The following is a 21,128-nucleotide window of genomic DNA, read 5'->3' on the forward strand; positions in this document are numbered from 1 at the left end:
TTTTCTAATATAGACCCCAAGAAGATAAAACAGAGATAACACTGGTTCTGCTTTTCAGCTTATATGCTCAAGAAAGCGACTCTAAATACAATCAAATATGACCCTTTATATATGTGTAATTTCTTCATCCTACATCTAATATATAGCTCATAAAAAGTAACACTGAAATTCCCCAGCTTTACATTGTGAGAGAGCCCAAACCACCACTCCAATGCAGATGTGGTATATAGACCACCTTGCCATTGGCTCAGCACCTGACGATACGCCTTTATCTGTAACGCCCACAAGAAATCTACAATCCCCAACTGAAGGATCAAGGAAGGTAACCATGCCAAGCCCGTCAAAGTCGCAGCTTTTTTCATTTTGCATCTGCAGCTGATAGTAACTGTTGAAAGCGTATGAGATATTCTCCTTTTCACCTAGCTGGCTGCACGATCCCCCGTCGTTGAGCGTCGTGCAATCTGCTTGGCTGCAAGCAAGCCTCAAGTGGTCTGCAACTTGGGTCATGTCCCTTGATGGGTGAGCCACACACCACCTAGAAGGAAGGTACTGCACATTTTCGGCGTTCTTGAGTCCTCTGTTGCCTAGTCCTAAGTTGAGACGATACTTGGCCTGTCCATCGAAAGAGAAGATTCCCCAGTGCCTCTCAAAGTTACCAGGCAGTGTGCTTTTGGCTCCTTCGTCAAGCAAACCGAAAAGATAGACATCCGCAGGAGGAGAGCCTGGCCTGAGCGGTGTTCCTTTGTTGCTCAACAAATGGTTAATGAGCCCTTGATTGAAAACCCGAGCTGCAGTGAGGTTAGCACCGACCGCTCCATCTGTAGGCCAACCAATCTCACCAATAACTATAGGCATTTGACCGTAGCCAAGCTTGGCAAGAGCAGCGACAAGAGTGTCAAAGTTTCCATCAAAGGCATTATAGTAGGCGTTAGGCCCATCCAGAACCGGATGGCTACTTCCTTCGAAAAAGGCATAGTCTTGTGGGAAATCTGAGTTTCCATAGAGACTAAGGAAAGGATAGATATTGACAACAAAAGGAGAGACATTAGAGTTGAGAAACGAAACCAATTGAGTCATGATCTGTGTGAGCTCAGGCCTGAACATCCCTTGAGAAGGAACATTGGACTCATACGCATCTGCGTTGCAAGGAACAACCAACTTCACATAGCTAGCTAGATTTGCTTTAACCAAGGATTGTTGCAGGTTAAGCATAGCTGGGACAACATAGTTCTGAAACTGCCCACCGTAACTCGTCAGGAATGGCTCGTTTCCTACTGCAATGTACCTACCATTACAAGATTGAAATCGAGATTTTGGTGAATAGCTTAGAGCATATAAAGACACACACAGTGACACATACTCTGGAGAAAAGGGTTACCTGATATCAGCACCGCCTTTGCCCATGAAGCGAGAGAGATTCTGCTGGACAAAGAGATCGGAGCTGAAAGTGGAGAGCATCTCGTTGGGAATGCCGATCATAACTTGGATTCCAGTACCCATTAGAGCACGAAGCGCATCTGGATTGGCGTCGAAGAGCTTTACTTTGGTAATCTTGTTTGCCTTGAGGAGATCCACCACCGTGGAAGGTCTCAGCTTGTGAAACGACACCGTTCCCCAGTTCACGCCGATTGCAGACTGCACCTGATGCGTCACGAGGAGAAGGGAGAGGGTAAAGAGAGCTACACCGCTTGCCATTGTTTCCTTTCACTGAGCTGCTTCAGTGCTTGAGAAAGATTAGCAATTTCCAAAGGTTACAGCTTTCTTTTTCTTGAGGCGACTGCGTGCTGTCTTTTGTTTGAACAAACGTCAGCAGTCAGGTTACAGAATGCTGAAACGACATAAAGTTTGCAAATAAATCTCTAATAACCTTCGTACAAAAATATGTTCGTTACATATTTGGTGTTCAAAGTTACAATCTTTAATTAGCTTATCGATTCCAGAAAATCCCAATTCTTCTGGAACTGATTGAGGACAAGTTATCTCTCTTAAGAATAACCGAAACTGAAATTATTGGGTAAAAACGGTATAAGTTCGGTTTACTCTTTCTCGGCGGTTCCTTATAAAACTGATGTGAGATTATTAGCCCACAAACCCCGTTGGAACCAAATTAAAGCACAATCTTGATTTCCTTTTTAGTTTTTATTTTATTTTATTGGTTCGATTATACATAAACGTAAGAGAAAAGACACAACAAATCTGATTAGAATCAAGATGATTGAATTTCAGAACCGAAAAGAACCAAAATTACAAGAAAAAAGTTGCAAAAATAAATTCAGATCCAGAAGTTTAAGATTTCATTCAAAATTAGATTCTAACCCCGTGCGGATGCACGGGAATATTTTTTATTGTTTAACGAATTTTGTAATATAATTTGTGTTTTTGAGTTTAGATATAATTATTTTTATAAATATATTTTTAATAAGTGAAAATATTAATTTTTGTGTTTAGATATATTTTTATAGTATTAAAATTAATTATGATTATAAAAATATAATTTTAACCCGTCCACTAATATTAATTCAAAATAAACTATTATAAAAACATAATTCTAACTTTTCCGTTCATATTACCGTATAATATAAATATTTGTTAAAAGTTTGAGATGTATTAACAGTATTATTTAGCATTATAGTTTTCTAAAATTTAATCAACGAATGAAGTGTACAACTGGTTTTTCAAACCACATTTTAGTGTATGCAATAATTTTTAATTTTTTATGTTTTTATTTTGTATGAAAAATATATTTTCGATATACATGTATAATTCAAAATTAATGATTTTAGTTACCAAAATATTTTTAACCAGGTTTATATATATATTTTTAGTTCTATGAATTATAAAAAATATATTTTTAATATTTAAATTATACATTTGAATTTTATCTATTATTTTATTATTAATTTGTAAATAAATCATAATCGTAAATATATTATATAAGAAACATAAATATCATATCATTTACATCATTATAAATATTTTATATTTCAAATATGACCATTATTTTTCATATGTGAATTATTTTTTTCAAAAATTCTACACATTTTTGATAAAAATGTTTAATAGTATAGAAATTATTTAAATTAGAATCTTTAAATCAAATCTAAATTAATATCTGATTTATTATTTTTAATCAAATCAAATCAAATCTAAATTACCTATATTTAAGGAACTCTAAAAATATTTAAATTAATAACTAATTTTCGAAATTAAATAGAAATAATTATTAAAATTATTTTTAAACACTAAAAAAAAAATTAGGAGTGTTTGGAAGCAAGTACTAAATGTGATTCTGTTTTAATATAATAGATGAATCAAAGAAAAATAAGGTGTAAAAAAAAACCTAACATTTTCGTTGACACAAATTAAACACCAAACTTTCTTTCATCCTTGATGTAAAAGAAACATTAGGTGTAAAAAATAACGTCATGTTTCCATTGCCTAAATTAAACCCCATAAGTTAATTATTAATGCAAATTAAATCCATATGCTAATGGAATTAATTCTTTAACAGAGGCCATGGATCTTCATTTTACCAGAAGAGAAATTCAAAGACATTATATTGTTTATCCTTAATATTTTTCAAATTTATGTAATTATCTTTATTTTTAAAGGAACCTCAACTATCTTTCCCTCGTGCTCCTCAATCTCAACAGAACATGTTAAACACAAATCAGCTTAACCAAATTTATCACATTCGGCAACATTTGACCACAATGTTATTATAGGATCTTTTATATTCAATTCTCATTGTTGATAGATGAGTGATTCTGTTAGGATTTATTTTGCGACTTCATGTTTTAAATTTATAACTCTAGTTATCTGTAAGTGCACAACAATGCATTATAGTATTTATGATGTCGATCCATATTTAATCCATGTTTTATTTACAAAACCTTAGAATCAGAATTAGTAAACAAAGTCTAAGACGAAAATGAGGTTTTGGATAGGTTGTCACGATTGCTATATGTATATTAAAAAAAAAAACTAAACTAGAAGTAAATAAATCGATATTGAATAAAAAGATGTCTTTGGGGATGATGGTAAATAGAAAGTTTTCAAAAAAAAGGAGAAGATCAGAATCCGAAGAGTCAAAAGAACAGACTAAAGATGATGATGAATCAAAACGTAGGAAGAAGGACAAGAACGTTGAAGAAGATTACGAGAATGTAGAAGAAGATGACGAGAGCAAAACCTTGAATTTGAAATCCGAGCAGAAGAATCTTCTACTCCGTTCGATCGCTCAACACTTGGAGCGTAGTGGTTTTAGCAAATGCTTCCAAAAATTGCTCTCTGAAGCTGACATTGAGGTTTGCACATTCAATTTCCTTAGATTTGAGAATTTTCTTTTGCTGTTTTAAGTTCAATTCTCATTGTTGATACATGAGGATTGATGACATGACTTGTTTTCGACCGTATGATGTATCTTCATTCTTAAAGTAAACATAGATGTCACATTGAAGTTCCATCAATTTGTTTGAATGCCATACATTGATTTTAAAAATATTTTTTCATTTATTTTATCTAAAATCACTAATAATAGTAAAATAAATAAAAAATCTTAACTATTTTCAAACAATTCAATTCTATATATGATTTGTAAGAAAATAAAATTAATTTGCACAAAAATTGAAATAGTTAAGTTTTTCAACCATATTTGTCTAAATTGATAATAAAGTAATCATTTTCAAAGATAATTTCAAAATTTGATCACAAGTAGAACATTACACAGCATTAAAACAAAGTTCCAGGCTAGTTGAGCATTACACAACATAAAAACAAACCATAACCAATACAGATATCACTGTCATTGATATACGTAATGTCTGATATTTCCATTCCTTTAAAGATCTAGTAATTTCGAAAACATAGTTGGAAGAAGCAAGTCTAAGACTTCAAGAGATGACCTATAGAATGCTCCCTCATAATTTGTGGGAGTTCCTCAAAGCTGCCAAATGGTATATACATCATTGCAGTCTAAAAGAAAAGAAGATTGTGCGGCTTCTCTTGATCCATGCTATTTACAATCTAAACACTACAAGAAAGCAACCATTTTGTAATGGATGTATTCGATGTAAAATCGATATAAAAGATGGATTAAGACGAATTAACGATGATTCAGATTTCATCGTAAAATCATCGTAAACTTTGAGATGATTAAAAATCTTCGTAATATCGATAAAAAATAATCGGCATAAGATCGATGTAAATATTACATTGACATTATAACCATTTGAATTTTGTTGGTAAATAGTTGATAGATCTTTTTGTTTCTTGTACCCAACTAATACATTACATGTGGCTAGTCAGAGAAATAATCCAAAAACCATCTTCGACCAGCTCAGTATAATTGATTTGAAAAAAAATAAATCCTTTTGATCGGACTCATTTTGCAAGACTATTCAATAGTTAGTAGATCAATGTAAATTTACATCGATTTAACATCAAATTTCCAATGTTATAAAAACTTAAAAATGAATTTTTTTTTCAATTCAATGTGAAATCTTCGTAATATATTGATAGCAATTCGTTGGAAATTTTTCAGTTTTGATTTTGTCGTAAAGTGTTTGATGGTAATTTGTATTGATTTAAATTTGTGGGATAATTTATTATGTAAATCAGTTGTAATGTACATCGATTATACATTGACTCCAAAATAAGTTGCATTTCAAAGGTTACATCTTTCTTTTTCTTGACGCGACTGCATGCTGTCTTTTGTTTGAACAAACGTCAGCAGTGCGGTTACAGAATGCTGAAACGACATAAAGTTTTCAAATAAATCTCTAATAATCACCTTCATACAAAAATATATGTTCGTTACATATTGGTGTTCAAAGCTACAATCTTTAATTAGCCATTGATTCCAGAAAATCCCAATTCTTTTGGAACATGGGGACGAGTTATCTCTCTTAAAAATAACCGAAACATAAATTATTGGGTAAAAACGGTATAAGTCCGGTTTAATCTTTCTTGGGGTTCTTTATAAAACCGATGTGAGATTATTATTAGCTTACAAGTCCGATTTCACAAGGAATCAAATTAGAGCAAAATCTTGATTTCTTTTTTAGTTTTTATTTTATTTTATTGTTCGAATATACATTAATTTTTTGTTTCTGGCTTTTAGCTTTTACTTTTTAATTTTTGAATTTTGGTTTTTAAAATTTTGTTTTCTGATTTTGCTGAAGATTTTTGTTTCCTAAAACCTGAATGGTATAATTTATCAAGTTTCTGGTTTTATTATCAGTAATTTTTTTATTAGTTTTACTTTTATGTGTTTAAAAATAAAAAAAAAATAAATAAAATTGAGGTTTCAAAGGCATATATTTTTATTTAAAAATTAATAAATAATATTTAATGATAAAATTGTAGATTTTTCTATAGTAAAAATGATAAATAGAAGAAATGCATATAGGTAAAATGGTGTTATTGTTCTTTTTTTTGAAAAATGTCAATCATTATTTAAAAAAATGAGGTTAGTGTGGAAATGAAAATTTGTTTTGCATCAATATTTTTTAAAAATGAACTTTTTGTTTACTTTTATATTTTTTATGTGATTATTGATTCAGAAAATAGCAGTACTTATAAAAACAAATAAAATAACAAAAACTAACAGTAATTTCTTTTGAAAAACCTATTGATGGTTTTTGTTTAGAAAAAAACTCAGAAAACTAGTTTCCCTCAAATTTAGTAAATCTATTTGTTCAAGTACTCGAATGGCTAATATGGTTTTTTGAAAAACAAAAACCAAAATTTATTCCAAAAACTGCCAATAATCAAGGCCTCAGAGATGTTTTAAAATGAAAGAAACCAAAATTAGAAGAAAAATATTGCAAAATAAATCCAGATCCAGAAGTTTAAGATTTCACCTAAATAAACCAAAGAAAAATGAGGTGTAAAACAAAACCTAACATTTTCGTTGGCACAAGTTCTTAAACTCTACACTTTAATCCTTGATGTAAAAGAAACATTAGAGTTTTGATTGTTTGTAGTTTTTGAAACAGATTTTGGCTTTTAATTAAAAAAAAACGATTTTATTAAGGGAAATTTGGTGTCGTAGCAATAAGACAAGAACTATTTAGGTGTTTGAAAACTAATTATTTTATGGTGTGGAAAGTACTTTAAACCCCCTCAGCTCCTTTCCACTCTAGCATCTCTTTAGAATGATAGCGTATACGCTTTTACATATTCATTTTTTCTGACACATTTCTCTTTCATCAACTTTAATTCAAATTATTTTCTCTGGAACTTTATAGTCAAGCTTAAGTCTTTGAAATTCAATGAATTTCAAAATACTGCTACCACACCCATATCCTCTCTTCTCTTATATCGGCGACTATCCATCTTTGCTTCGCCGTTCCTGCCAATATCAACGGGGGTTTGACACAGCGAGTCTTTATACCATTACCGCCGTTTAAAGCTCCGAACATGATGGACAAATCTTGTGAACCACTGCCTTTTTCTTCTGCAGCGAATATTGAAAGGTACATGTTCAGTTGTTGACACATCTACTTCTACTCTGTTATTGTTTTTGTAATTTGAATGTTATCTGATTGTAGTCGCAGTTACCCGCATATGTCGTCGCTAATTTTCAGAATCTAGAATTGTTTATTTTTCTCAGCTAGATCTCTTGCTATTCTTTCTCTTTTTGGACACATAAACGTTTTTTTCATAGGTAATTTCTCGTGATTCATGATTTTTGTATTTTTTAACCAGCCCACTCCCATTCTCATCCGTCATTTAGATATATGCTTTCATATCTGAGTAGTCGACTACTGTCTATAGTCAACTACATTTGAACTACATAACTAGCTTAGTAGGCGACCATTTATTCGGTAGCCAACTATTCATTGCTATGTGTTTGAAGGGCTATGTTGTCCCAAGTACATCCCGATCTGGTACCGCTGGCAAATGATGTCCTTCCGCAGATTCGCGATGCAGTCTAGGATTTTAAAAAATTTCTTTCAGTAGTTAACTATATACATCGTCACTAGTAATCGTCTACTCGCAACATCTATAATCGATTCAATATAAAGCTACATATTCAGTTAGTCTACATTACTACTAGACAGGAATAGTCAACTACTCATATGAATAACAATAGTTATTTACATCACATTGGTAGTCAGTTTACAGTAGCTAACTATTTGACTTTTGTTCGTTTCAAGGAATATGTGTACTCTTCGACAATCCGAACCCCACACAGTTTGCAAATAATGTGCTTCTCCAGATTAGTGATGCACTCGTTGATATTTTTAAAAGAGTTGGTCGGGAATCTGCCGAAGATGCTTGTTCATTTGCTTGTTCATGTAAATTTCTGACAGTTCCATCATCTTTTTCGTTGTTATCGATATCTGGTTCTCTTTATTTTGTAGATCTTGAGTAGTTAACTATTTTTATATGCATACTGAGTAAGTAGTAACTACATTGAATATGGTCATTAGTAATTGCCTACTCTTATCATCTATACATATACGATAAATAACTACTCCATATTCCGTTAGTCTACATAACTACTATGCACATATAACCAATTACTAATATAATTATTGGTAGTTAACTACGTTATAACAGTAATCAGTTTACAATAGCTAACCTTTTGCCATTTTTCCTCTGTAGGGATATGTGTTCTCTTCGACAATGTGAACCCACACTGTTCGCAAATAATGTGCTTCTTCAGATTCCCGATGCACTCGTTAATGTCTTTGTAAAGGTTGCTAGAGAATCTGCAGAAGATGTGTTCATTTGCTTGTTCATGTAAGGTTTTAAACCAAACATTCAAGGAACCATCTCTCATCAAGGCGCTCAACCTATTTGCCTTCATTAAACGTCTCAACTTAATGAAGGGCTACCCTGAATTCTTTGAGTCAGCGAAAATGGATAACTACCAATAATCAAATTTTAGAAGTAGCTATCTAATCGAAATAGACAATTATTAATACTTACTTTTAAGTATTAGAATCAACTTTGAGTTGTATGGAGAAAATAGACAACTACTAGTAATCGACTTGGAGTACGACCTATCTAATCAAAATATGTTACAAACTAGTCAACATCTCTGTGTCACCTACTAGTCGTTGTCTACTAGAAATATGAACACAACAAACAAAAGAATTAAAATTAAAAGGGACGTCTATACAGAAGTGATAGATGACTAATTGGTATATGTCTATTTACTTTCAACTTGGTGCAACTATAGAAAGTATCGTCCATAATGTCTCACACTTTCGGAGTGAGAGAATGTTTGTCTGAGGGGGATACATATTTTTTATGAAAATAGTTGTCTACTACATATCCACATACTCTTCGCTAATGATTTTCTATGAAAATAGTCAACTATGGCTATAGAGTTACCATTGTGACACCTCCCAAGACACATGCTGCAAAGTATTGCCGTATTCATCAAATTTCTTCTGTGTCAGCAAACGAATTAGATCAACCACATTTCTACCACAAAGTAGTCAACTATGAATAATAATAAAAAAGCTGACTATGTTACAAACACTAAATAGTTGAGTACGTTACCTTCATTTCCCCTTAAGATGAGATCTTTATTTTCTTTGGTCGATCATCTGGTCAGCGATTAATGGAGGAATTAGTTCAAAGACACCATAACATACATGAGTTGGTACTAGGTGAAATGGTCTTTCATGCTGTAAGAAAAAGTTACCGATAACTTGTTATGTACATATCTCCCTTTTTATGTTGTAAACTTCATACTTATCGTGGCCGACAACAACCACCTACATTTTAAACATAGTCACCTATTAGTAGTCATCTACTATAAATATATGAACACAAAAAACAAAATAAATAGAATTGAAAAGAATGTCTATGTTGAAGTGATAGGTGACTACTTTGTATATGTCTATTTACTTTTAACTTGGTGTAACCATAGAAAATATCGTACATAATGTCTCATAATTTTAGAATGAGAAGACGTTCATCTGAGGCGGATGCAACTGCTTTATTAAATAGTCGTCTACCTCATAACCGCATACTCTGAGTAAATATTTTTATGAAAATAATTAATTATTCCATAGAGTTATCTCATATTTTAATGATTTGAGCAAAAGGACACCATGTATAATTTCTTGAGAAAATACGAACCATAACGCTAAAAATCAGAAACTTGAATGTTTGGTTTATGGGTGTTGTGTTAGTGGCTATTTATCTGATCCACTAGAGTTCCCTCAAATAAACCTATTTGTACACGTAATACTAAACGACAACAACGTTTAAAGCTTACTAAAGTAACAATAAAGTTTACGTTGTTATTGTTTCGAAAAGCAAGTAACGTGTGTGTCTTAGTAAGTTGGTGTGGTCCCAACCTCAGTCAGAAAAAGCGATGTCTAGATTTAGGGAGTAAGGAGTGCAATGTCATTTCCACATACTTTTTTCTGTTGACTTGTGTTATGCACTTAATTGACCGCTTTTCTATAGTAGTTACTTAATTTGTTCTCTCAAAAGTAATATTGATGCAAATCACCCTTTTATTAACCAGTCAAGTTTTTGAACAAATGGATTTCCTAAATTTTAGGGAAATTAGTTTTTTAGAGTTTTTATATTTTCTAAACAAAAACCAAAAACTACAATATGTGTTTTTGAAAGAAGTTTCGTGATTGAATAAAAAATACAAAAAAAAAATCTTATTTTTAATTTTCTACAATAAAAGATATAAAATCAAAACAAAATCTCATTTCTACAATAATTTATATGTGCATTTTTATCTATCATATTTTATTGTAGAAAAAATCTGTAATTTTATAATTATTTATTCTATATCAATTTTTGTGAGTTATTATTTTGATATTTTCTATAAGAAATATGATTTTGAAACTTAATTTTTATTCATTAAACTTTAGTAATTTTTTAACACATAAACTAAACTAAAAACTAAAAGCATATAAACATTTTTTAAAAATAATAAATTATTGATAAGAAAACCAGAAACTAAACAAATTATACCATTCAAGGTTTTAAGAAACCAAAATCTACAGAAAAATCAAAAACCAAAATTTTAAAAACCAAAATCCAAAAATCAAAAACCAAAATCTAAAAGCCAGAAACAAAAAACTAAAAACTATGCAAACATTCATGGCCTAGGTGTAAACGAACCTAATGTTTCCATTGCCTAAATTAAACCTCAAACGTTCATTTTTAAAGCAAAATAAATCCAGATGCTAACAGAGGTTATTCATCTTCATTTTGTCGAATGAGAAACTCAGAGACATGGTATTGTTTGTCCAAAATATAAACGATACGATGGCCTTGAGTTGTTATCTGGTAAAATGAAGATCATTGGTTGTCACTTAAGTGTTGAAACGAGTTGCGAATCAGTGATTCTGAAGCTCATATGGTAAGGGATATTAGGTAAGGTAAACAAATTTGTCTCATTTAGGAGAAGTCAACTAAGCAATACTGCAACTACGTCAAACGAAAATTATAATGAGGTCATTTGGAGCCACCATGATTCTCTAGGTTTGCAACTATTAGCGATAATTTTTTTGGGATGTAATTACCTGATGTGGAGTCAAATAATCTGAGTAATTGAAGAATCTAAAATCGGAGTTCAAATATCTTCTCAGAGTTGCAAAAATTGAATTAGGACATAATCTGATCCAGTTCTAGATCAAGGAATCGAACAAATTGTTGTTTTTGAGCAACTGAATCACATACCGAGATTGTTCCAGGGTGTTGACGTTATAGCAATGTTTTGTATCAGTATACTAACTGGTAAAATTGATCAGAATACTAACATCCTTGATACTTCTATACATTGATTAAAGCTATGTTCAACTAAATCGAACCAAAACCAGTACATTGATTAAGCTATGTTTACCTAAATCGAACCAAAACCAGTACAGATCTTGCTGTCAGTGATGTAGAAAATGTCTGATTCCAATCCTTTATAGGTCTCGTAATTTCGGAGAAGAAGTTGAAGAAGCAGGTACTAGACTTGGGGAGATGATTTTCAGAATCTACTCTGATGATTTCAAATCTCTGGAGTTCCTCAAAGCCCCAAATGGTAAATGCATCCTTGAAGTCCAGAAGAAAAGAAGATTGTGCTGCCTCTCTGAATCCATGCCATCTACAATCTAAAGAATAAATATTAGATACACAACCAATCAAAAGAATAAGCAAATAAGCTTTTTAAACCAAGAACAACTTACCTCCCAAAACCATTGGATGATAGTGTCAGTTTCTCTAAAATTCTGATAGTCCGTGTATGATTTCCAGTCTTGTATACAAATTGCATCTTCTTCTTCACCACGCAGCAAACCATCAACGTATTTAAGCTCCATAGTGTTAAAGAAGATTTCGTGGTTCACCGAGAGCATATCTTCAAATCCTTTAGCAAACTGACACACTTGATCTTTTACAAGTGTTACGTACAGGTGCTGTATCCTCAGATTTATGAAAAGTTCTTTGTTCTCAAAGGTGACAGGAATTTCTGTCCCCTTCTCGCATAGAGGAGCCTCCTGCTTGTCAACCTCAACAGCAAAGCTCAGACACATGTCTTCTTGGGAAAATTCATCCTCACTCATTTCTAATAGCCTCCTACAGCTCTTGTTCTCAGTCTCATCTGTCTCTCTCACATCTTCTAAACAAACAGGTTTTCCTCTTAGGTTTAGAAAGAATATGGGGTCCAAAAGAAAACCAACTTGAACACCATGTTTTATAGCCAAAGCCATAACTCAACCTGTGAAGCGGTAGAATTCTAGATCACTATCATCAACTTTCAAAGCTGGCTTTGGCTGGAATCTTCTGCTGTCATTAGGAGACTCAACAAACAGATTTTGTTTTTTTTTTTTTTTTTTCTGAAATATCATTTGGACGCCCTCATCCATTGCCTTTTCATTGGTAAAGTGAACAGATAACTCACCATGAAGCGCAGAAGGAGATGCCTTAGCGATTTCTTCAAACGACATATGCCAGATCCTATTCGGCATAGAAAAAATGTAATTATTGAATCTTTTAAATTCAATTTCGTTAAGGATCGCTGACATGGTAGTACAACGACTATTTGTAAAAATAGATTTCACTGTAAAGTGCAGCTATTTACTCAGAAAGATTTGATCAAGAAAATGGAGCGATCAATAGAGTCGATCCCACTTATTTGAATGCCATACGCAAATTTATATAAGATGTTTTTCATTTATCTTATCTAAAACCACAAATAATTGTAAAATTATAGAATTTAAATCTTTACCAAATGATTCAATTTTATAAGAGTCCATTCTATAAACACTGTGTAAAAAAAATAAAACAGTAAAAATAAAATTAATTTGTACAAATATTGCATATAATCAAATTTTTTAACCATATATGTCTAAATTAATAATAAAGCCATCATATTCAAAAATTAATCAAAAATTTAATCACAAATAGATCATTACACTACATAAAAATACAAAATTCTAAACTCGTAAAGATTATGGAATCTCAAAAGATTCAAAGATGAATGAAAATTAGTTTATAGTTCATCTTTTACTATTTAAAATTAGTTAGGAGTGGTAGAAAAAGTTGTGGAATTATGTTTTTAGCATGAAATTATAGAGTTGCATTTTGGAAAAAAAGTTGCAAATTACATTTTTAACAGAAAATTGCATTTTTGCCTTCTTAATTACATGAGAATTTAATCTGATCGATGAAAGAAAACATATGTGATGATTATTGAACTATAAATGTCGTATCTTTTTGTTTATAATTTTTTTTGTCAGAAAATCATGAAATTTCGTTTTAATTAAAAATGGTGGAATAACGTTTTCGGCATTACAAAATAATAGAATCATGATATCAGTATATTTTGATGGAAAATCACCTATCTAAGTTTGGTCGAACACAATATTCAAAAATATACATACATGATACAATTCCAAAAATTTAATCACTAATGAAATGAACATGCCTAGTTGAAATACTTGTTTTCCAAAATTCTGTAAAACTTCATAATTCCAATTTAAAATCAATAAAATTGTTTGGCATAAAAAAAAAATTTAAATACTGTACTACTAACAAATGTTTTACTTTTTCTTGAAGAGAGCATGCTGTCTCTATTTTTAAGCAAACGTCAAGCAGTGCGGCTACCAAATATCGAAACGCTACAAAGTTTCTAGTGAGCGACAATACAGGTTGATGCTTCGCTGGATTTGCTGGAAATCAACCGTCCCCGTCTTTATAGAAGAAAAAGATTCTTTTCATTTCTCGTCTCTTCGTCTTCATCGGGAATTAGCAAATTCGATTCGCCTGAACCTGTGGAGTTCGATTTCTTCCACTTCGATGTCTTACGCTTATCTCTTTAAGTATATCATCATCGGCGATACTGGTAACTCCTTCTGCGTCTCCATCTCTTTTCTCTTTTCAATCCATCAGGAAATGAGTTGAATCAGATCATTATGACCTATATACGTTTCGTTGCTAAAAGGGAAGCTTATATGAATTTAGTTCATTAGGAATTGAGATGAACAAGGGGATAATTGTGATGTTGATTGTGTATTGATTCTGATATTCAGGAGTAGGGAAATCATGCCTTCTGCTTCAGTTCACCGACAAGAGGTTTCAGCCGGTGCATGACCTCACCATTGGTGTTGAATTTGGGGCTAGAATGATCACCATCGACAACAAACCCATCAAACTCCAGATCTGGGATACGGTCTCTTTCTTCTTACTCTTTGATTTTTGTTTTTTCAAGCCCATTTTCTATCTCGTTTTCTTGAAACACCTGGGTTGATTCTTGCCTCCATCATCTTTTGTGCTCTTATTATCTGGACTCACAGAAATCCTGAAAGTCGTATCCTTGTCTGGGCTAATTTTTCTCTGTGATATGGCATGGCAGGCTGGTCAAGAATCTTTTAGGTCTATTACAAGGTCCTACTATAGAGGTGCTGCAGGGGCATTACTTGTCTATGATATCACAAGGTAAAGCACTCGCTTTTTGTTTCTGTTAGCAAGAACTGACTTGATCATGAAAAACAATCTTGATTTTGTCTAGTAGAAACTAGAAGTTGAGCACGGTCTTGACGACTTGACCTAATCACTTAATCTGCCTTTGTTGACATAATTCTTCTTGTCTCTGAACCTTGACACATAGAAGTTCCAAACCAGAACTAGATTTCATTTGTATTTGTGAAATATGTAACCGTCTTAGTGCAGACACTAACAATATTGTTCTCCGTTTGCAGGAGGGAGACATTTAACCATCTAGCCAGCTGGCTGGAGGATGCAAGGCAGCATGCAAACGCTAATATGACGATAATGCTTATTGGTAATAAGTGTGATCTTGCCCACAGAAGAGCAGTGAGCACAGAGGAAGGAGAGCAGTTTGCAAGGGAGCACGGTCTTATATTCATGGAGGCCTCTGCCAAAACTGCTCAAAATGTCGAGGAGGTAAAACTCCCATGCATTCCAATGTGATTGTTTAGGCTTAGACTTAGCTTCCTTAGGCGTTTTAACTCGCATGCTTTCTCTAGTCCAGTTCATATATGAAAAAGATTAATCGGTTATAGATTAAGCATGGAATCCCAGAATGAGATTTAGGCGGCGTGAGACAGCGTAACTTTAAGAGGAGAGAGAGAGAGAGAGTGAGGAACAAGTAGATTGCGTTTATGTATTCATTTAAATGTGAAAGGAGAAGAGCAAGTGCCCATTCCACAAAACCCTTCCTACTTGTTTCTATAGTTCACACACCATACAAATACTATAGCATAATTTGATGTGTTTTGTGTTTTTGAATTTTTTTATGCTAGGCATTCATTAAGACCGCGGCAACAATATACAAAAAGATTCAAGATGGTGTGTTTGATGTGTCAAACGAGTCATATGGAATAAAAGTTGGATATGGAGGAATTCCAGGGCCATCAGGTGGAAGAGACGGATCCACATCGCAAGGAGGAGGATGCTGCGGCTGAGATGGATATGGTGTCTATATATCATCATGTAAAAATCATCACACATGATATCTACAAAAATCTCTCTGCTTCTTTCTATAGTTGTAAATCGTTTTGAAGTTTTTGATTTGGTGACTCTGTTGTGTATTTCAAAATGGATTGACAATACGTATGTGCCTATTCATTTATCTATAATTAAAGATGTTTTGCGTATCTAAGGGTATGGAGGTTGGAACGTAGTCCATTTGCATGACAATCGAAACAGTACGAAGGCTATGATGGAGACAATTGGTAACTGGCTGCATGTGGTTACAATTTGCCAAGTCCAAGGCGAAAGTGTACATTACAAGATACAGAGAAGATGTACAACAAATATAGTATTTTCTTGATTTTTTTTTTTGTCAAGGTTGCGAACGATGTCTGCCATGGTTTACTCGTTTTATGATGCAAAGCCGTAGTCTTTTGCTAAAGGCCTCCAACCTTTCCAGTTTCTCGCGTCTAGGCTTCTTTGCATCTGTTTCACCTCCTTTCTCAATTTTCTTCTCCTTCCTCTCTTCTTCTTCTTCTTCTCTAGTAGAGTTTCTTGGCTTTTGTTCTGCGTTTTCAACAGCAGCTTTCTCGACCTGGAAGGAATGGATCATAAAATAAACCCCACATCGAAACATCGAATTGTTTCATATAACAGATTCAAAGAAAATCAACCTGATCACCCTCGCCAGCGATCAAGCTCTCATCTTCTTCAGTGCCTCCTAGTGAAGAGCATCTGCCCCAACTTTCTCTGTTAGAGCTTGTAAATGAACAGCCTTCTTCAAACTGATCAGCGAACTTCCTCTGCCAAATCACAGTCAAAATGAGACAAAGGCTCATAAGCCAACACTAGAGGGTCTTTAACATAAAAAGAGCTACTACTTAACCATTTGTTATGTGTTTTCCACATGCTCCAGTTACCTCGAAGTTTTCAGGGTCATCCATGTTGTGATCATTATCTTCTACAAGCACCTCATCCTGTTTCATTAATGAATGGTTATGAGAAGGAATAATCCAAGCAACTGAAATAAGGTTCATCTAAGAAAGAAAACAGTTATACCATATCCGTAATGGGCATGGTGGCTTCTGAAAGGAGCTCATTCGTTGGCTTTGTGGTCAGAGGGGCAGGAGGTGCAGAAGACGAACTTCCAACATCGATACATGCAGAACGAAGACCAGAGATGATCTCATATAGAAAACTCTGCCAGTACAAGGTAAACCAAGCAGTCAGATTCTTGTGCATCATCTTTCACCATGTCAACTGTAATAGAGACTAACTTAATTTTCTATTGTGTGAGATGATCACCACGAGTTCTTATATATATTGAGCTACCTCGTAAGTGACTCGAGTAAAATATCTAGGCAAGATCTTTTGTTCTATACTATCTAAGTGCAGACATATAACAGACAGCAACAGGACTCGATATTTGGATTACTTGACCATTGGATTGCCAATTACCTCTTCCAAACCAGCAGAGCTATCGATATCTCCCAAATTGTAATAACTTTCAAGTTTAGATGAGCAAGCTGAGGAAATTTGTGGCGGGCGTAGAACATTGTAGAAGAATATTAACACCGAATCATAATAAAATTGCGGTCGTGAAGAGTTGTGATCACCATCAAACTTGATGATATTTTTGTCTCCCTGCAGAGTTTACCATAATATGATGGCAACATTATGATGAAGAATCATTGATATATTAGAACAAAAAACAAAATAGCAATGATGAACTACCGCATAGCACTTGAGAATGAGGTCAGAGTGATGAGGTTGGATGAATTTGTCTCCACTTGCATGCCCAAATAAAGCTGGAATAAAAGTCTTGGGTGAAACCTGGGGCCAAAAATCGAAAACTTCACTAAAATGGTGACATACTAGATTACTTGGGAGCAAATGTCTGTAAAGATACAGGGGAGAGGTGACTATATAACACCTTAAGACAATTGAGATCCATGATATTAAACTTCGCTTTTTTCTGAATTACTCGCCGCATGTACTGCACAGCCATTTTAACCTGATTGAAAAATGAGATAGAGTTTCATTGCAAGAATAATAAAAGGTCTACAATATACTGTGCATTTGAAAGTATGGCCATCCAGCTATGAAACTTCTCATTGATGATTTTTCCATTTTTAATAGCACTTTAAGTTCAATAGATATGTATAGCAATAGTTATTAGTTACTATACGAACAGAAAAACAAAAGACTTGATCCTTGTACAACCAAAGTCAGATTTGGAGAAGAAGAGCGCATACTGTGAATTTTGGAAGTCGGATCTTGTAGACATCTACTAGTTCCATCATCAGATCAAATAAGTTTGAGAATCCACTGTCTAAGACCATTCCAGCGATTGACGGATCTTCTGCTCCATAAAGAAGGCTGCACATTTTATCCCCCACTTCATTAAATGATGGAGAGCAACTCGAGGGAATGTGGAGAGTTGACACACATTTAAATTCATAGACCTTAAGAAAGCTGGTGAATGCATAGTCAACACAACTACTAGTACAACTTTAAAGTGTGACTGAGAACTAGTTCAAGAAGTAACCTGGTGACTGCGCCCATAGATCGTCCCCAAAGTCCAATACGGGACACCTGATTGCTGTTTCTCAGGTAAGAAACCACAGTCTTGAGATCATCTTTCTAGCTTAAGTTTAACAAGAAAAAGTTAGGTAATATTTGAAGAGAAGAGGAGCTTGAAAGTTTGATACAAGGAAACACACCTCATGCCAGCCAAGGCTTACATAATCACCATCAGATAAGCCCGAACCCGAGAAGTCAAGTGTGAAAACAGTAATGTTAGATGGGAGAAGAACCATAGCTGCCTCATTTGCATCTGCCCTACATCCACTGGTCAGATTCCAAAACAAACGAATCAAGTCCTTAATTTATTCAACTAGTCATAAACAGGATCTTAGTTCCCAGAAAGGGAGTGCAAAGTATGTACCTATTACCATGGCAGTATATAACACAGGGGAGAGGATTATCCTCCAAAGAAGATGAGGGAATGTAGTGACTGCAACGCAAGGTGTGACCCCTTGAATTTGTAAGCTACTTTAGAGAAAAACAATGAGACCTGTAAGGTTTAGCTTATAAAAGGAACTACTACTCGAAGAAGACAGTAAGTAAAAAGGAGTCATCTCAATCATTTTGATGCCCATACTTGCCTCCAAGTCTTGTCTTTTACACTTTGTGCTACCGATGCTAAAATCCTTCTCCCACAAATATTGATCAGGATCATACTCAGCCCTGTCAAAAACCCAACAACTATCAGCTGAATGCAAAAAGTTTGAGACTTTGAGAGAAGCAAAAGAGGTTGGAGAAGTACCTAGGAGGCCGAATTACAAAGTTAATGAACTGATCAATCATCTTGATTCCTCCAAGTAACAATGAACTCATGAGCTAGTAAGTACTCTGCATCCTACACCATGTGTTCTACAGACATTGCTTCGTCTTGAGCAAAATTTCTAACTAATCACAAGTGACAACATCTTTCGAGAGCCCCATTTCCCATATAATCTCTGAAATGCGCAGATCCCCAAAGACTAAAAGACAAGAAGAAAAGAGGAAAAGAGAGAAGGAAATTTCCAGCTTTTGCTGAAAAGCAAGTAAGGCCACCCAAAATCTACCTAACAAAAGGGGATAAATAAAAAGAAAGAAGAAAAGCTTTTTTATAAAGGGAATGACATATGCGAGATCTTGAAATGAGTCAACTAGAAAACTGAGATTGAGAAGACGAAGAAAGAAAAAACAATTCAAAGCCGCGACTTTTGAGAACGAAAAATAAAAAAGGTAGAATCAGATTTCAGATCTCGAGATGTGAGAGAGAGATACTCGAGAAAACAAGAAAACAAAATTTAAAGGTTTTTAACAAGCTTCGAACACAGGTCCTTCTGGGGGCTCGACATTTTGGTTCATTGTGAGTTTGTTGCTTTGCTCCTTTCGTCTCCAGCTCATAGTGGGTGATAAGTGGACGTGTAAAGCTTAGAATTATTTAAGGAAAAGTCGTCGTGAGTTTTGCTTATTAAAGCTCAGTAACTGATGGTGACTGGACCTGTCTTAAAAATATCTGGAATTTTACTTCTTTTGGTGAAATATTTATCAATCATGCAATAACCATCTAAACAAATGATGGTTAATATCTACTTATTTGAGTCTTAAAATGATCCAACAATAACATGTTCTTTTTTTCCCCTTCTAAGAACAACATGTTCATATCCGATTCATCTATGTAGTTGTAAGAGAATTTTATTTTTCAAATATAAGTGTAAAAAGAAATATGTTGAAAACCTTGGTGTTATATACACACAATGTAATTGAGATTACCCAACCAACCTACCTAACCAAGCAGATCTGGAAACTTTTTTTTTTGGACAATATGTGGAAACCTATTCAAACTCGATGATCATAAAACATTATAGAGAAGACTTATATGAAGAAGTGAAGATTATGAGATTAACACATGAGAAGGTGCCATAAGATATCAAAATGGTGCTTACTATAAAGGAATGAGAACATTTGATTAACATTCAACCTCACAAGAGAATTGTTACATCAACTCAATGTATTAGCCAGGAGCATCATGCACTTATAAGAGACGTTTACGTCTATGCTACACAAACATTAGGCATTGTCTTTATGTTTTCCGGTTTGGTTTGGATTTTTTTCTCCATAAATTTGTATCTTATTTTGGTTTCCCTTAATTAAAATTTTTTATTTTGGTTTGGTTCGGATTTAGATAAAATTGAAAGTAGTCTAGATAAAACTGAAAGTAGTCTAACAAAAATTAAAATAACTAATTCATCTTGAATTGTTAGATAATTTAAATATTCACTAGATTCTATCTCCGTGCATCCGCACAGAAATATTTTTTTATTGTTTAATGAATTTTGTAATATAATTTGTGTTATTGAGTTTAGATATAATTATTTTTATAAATATATTTTTTAATAAGCGAACATATTGATTTTTGTGTTTATATATATTTTTATAGTATTAAAATTAATTATGATTATAAATATATAATTTTAACCCGTCCGCTAATATTAATTCAAAATGAACTATTATAAAAACATAATTCTAATTTTTCCGTTCATATTAGCGTATAATATAAATATTTGTTAAAAGTTTGAGATGTATTAACAATATTATTTAGCATTATAGTTTTCTAAAATTTAATCAACGAAGGGAGTGTACAACTGGTTTTTCAAACCACA

General features: G+C 33.4%; 3 protein-coding genes and 1 pseudogene across 7 annotated transcripts; 1 reads left to right on the forward strand and 3 right to left on the reverse strand.

Annotated features, from left to right (window-relative positions):
- Positions 1–34: 34 nt before the first annotated feature.
- On the reverse strand, positions 35–1,776 carry LOC18029456 (glucan endo-1,3-beta-glucosidase 5). The gene is made up of 2 exons (XM_024148689.1): positions 1,379–1,776; positions 35–1,285 (listed from the first exon to the last, which is right to left on the reverse strand). The coding sequence occupies exons 1-2, from the start codon at positions 1,693–1,695 to the stop codon at positions 148–150; spliced, it is 1,455 nt and encodes a 484-aa protein (XP_024004457.1). The 5' UTR covers positions 1,696–1,776; the 3' UTR covers positions 35–147.
- A 10,060-nt stretch (positions 1,777–11,836) lies between these two features.
- On the reverse strand, positions 11,837–12,760 carry LOC112081934 (annotated as a pseudogene).
- A 1,378-nt stretch (positions 12,761–14,138) lies between these two features.
- LOC18029457 (ras-related protein RABB1c) lies at positions 14,139–16,097 on the forward strand. The gene is made up of 5 exons (XM_024149329.1): positions 14,139–14,323; positions 14,511–14,650; positions 14,834–14,916; positions 15,180–15,384; positions 15,744–16,097. Exons 1-5 carry the CDS (start codon positions 14,278–14,280, stop codon positions 15,903–15,905), a joined length of 636 nt encoding a protein of 211 aa, XP_024005097.1. The 5' UTR covers positions 14,139–14,277; the 3' UTR covers positions 15,906–16,097.
- Positions 16,098–16,160: 63 nt separating this feature from the next.
- LOC18029458 lies at positions 16,161–19,718 on the reverse strand. 5 transcript variants are annotated; one of them, XM_006414203.2, is made up of 13 exons: positions 19,241–19,718; positions 19,080–19,161; positions 18,860–18,963; positions 18,636–18,762; positions 18,461–18,555; positions 18,168–18,291; positions 17,846–17,926; positions 17,647–17,745; positions 17,371–17,556; positions 16,972–17,112; positions 16,833–16,889; positions 16,587–16,715; positions 16,161–16,507 (listed from the first exon to the last, which is right to left on the reverse strand). In XM_006414203.2, exons 1-13 carry the CDS (start codon positions 19,309–19,311, stop codon positions 16,286–16,288), a joined length of 1,518 nt encoding a protein of 505 aa, XP_006414266.1. In that variant the 5' UTR covers positions 19,312–19,718; the 3' UTR covers positions 16,161–16,285. The 5 variants fall into 5 exon arrangements, with proteins under 5 accessions (XP_006414266.1, XP_024005092.1, XP_024005095.1 ...); XM_024149324.1 differs by having other exon boundaries at positions 19,076–19,161; positions 19,241–19,617; XM_024149327.1 differs by having other exon boundaries at positions 18,867–18,963; positions 19,241–19,542.
- Positions 19,719–21,128: the final 1,410 nt, after the last annotated feature.

This window comes from Eutrema salsugineum, unplaced genomic scaffold (assembly GCF_000478725.1).
Source record: "Eutrema salsugineum unplaced genomic scaffold, Eutsalg1_0 scaffold_1, whole genome shotgun sequence".
Taxonomy (NCBI): Eukaryota; Viridiplantae; Streptophyta; class Magnoliopsida; order Brassicales; family Brassicaceae; genus Eutrema; species Eutrema salsugineum.

Coding starts and splice junctions, on each gene's coding strand:
- LOC18029458 (XM_006414203.2), bottom strand. CDS start 19,311: ATGAGTTCATTGTTACTTGGAGGAATCAAGATGATTGATCAGTTCATT. Junction 16,716..16,832: donor ATGACCCTGAAAACTTCGAG/GTAACTGGAGCA, acceptor GTGATTTGGCAG/AGGAAGTTCGCTGATCAGTT. Junction 16,508..16,586: donor TCGCTGGCGAGGGTGATCAG/GTTGATTTTCTT, acceptor CATTCCTTCCAG/GTCGAGAAAGCTGCTGTTGA.
- LOC18029456 (XM_024148689.1), bottom strand. CDS start 1,695: ATGGCAAGCGGTGTAGCTCTCTTTACCCTCTCCCTTCTCCTCGTGACG. Junction 1,286..1,378: donor AAAGGCGGTGCTGATATCAG/GTAACCCTTTTC, acceptor TTGTAATGGTAG/GTACATTGCAGTAGGAAACG.
- LOC18029457 (XM_024149329.1), top strand. CDS start 14,278: ATGTCTTACGCTTATCTCTTTAAGTATATCATCATCGGCGATACTG. Junction 14,651..14,833: donor AACTCCAGATCTGGGATACG/GTCTCTTTCTTC, acceptor ATGGCATGGCAG/GCTGGTCAAGAATCTTTTAG. Junction 15,385..15,743: donor CTGCTCAAAATGTCGAGGAG/GTAAAACTCCCA, acceptor TTTTTATGCTAG/GCATTCATTAAGACCGCGGC.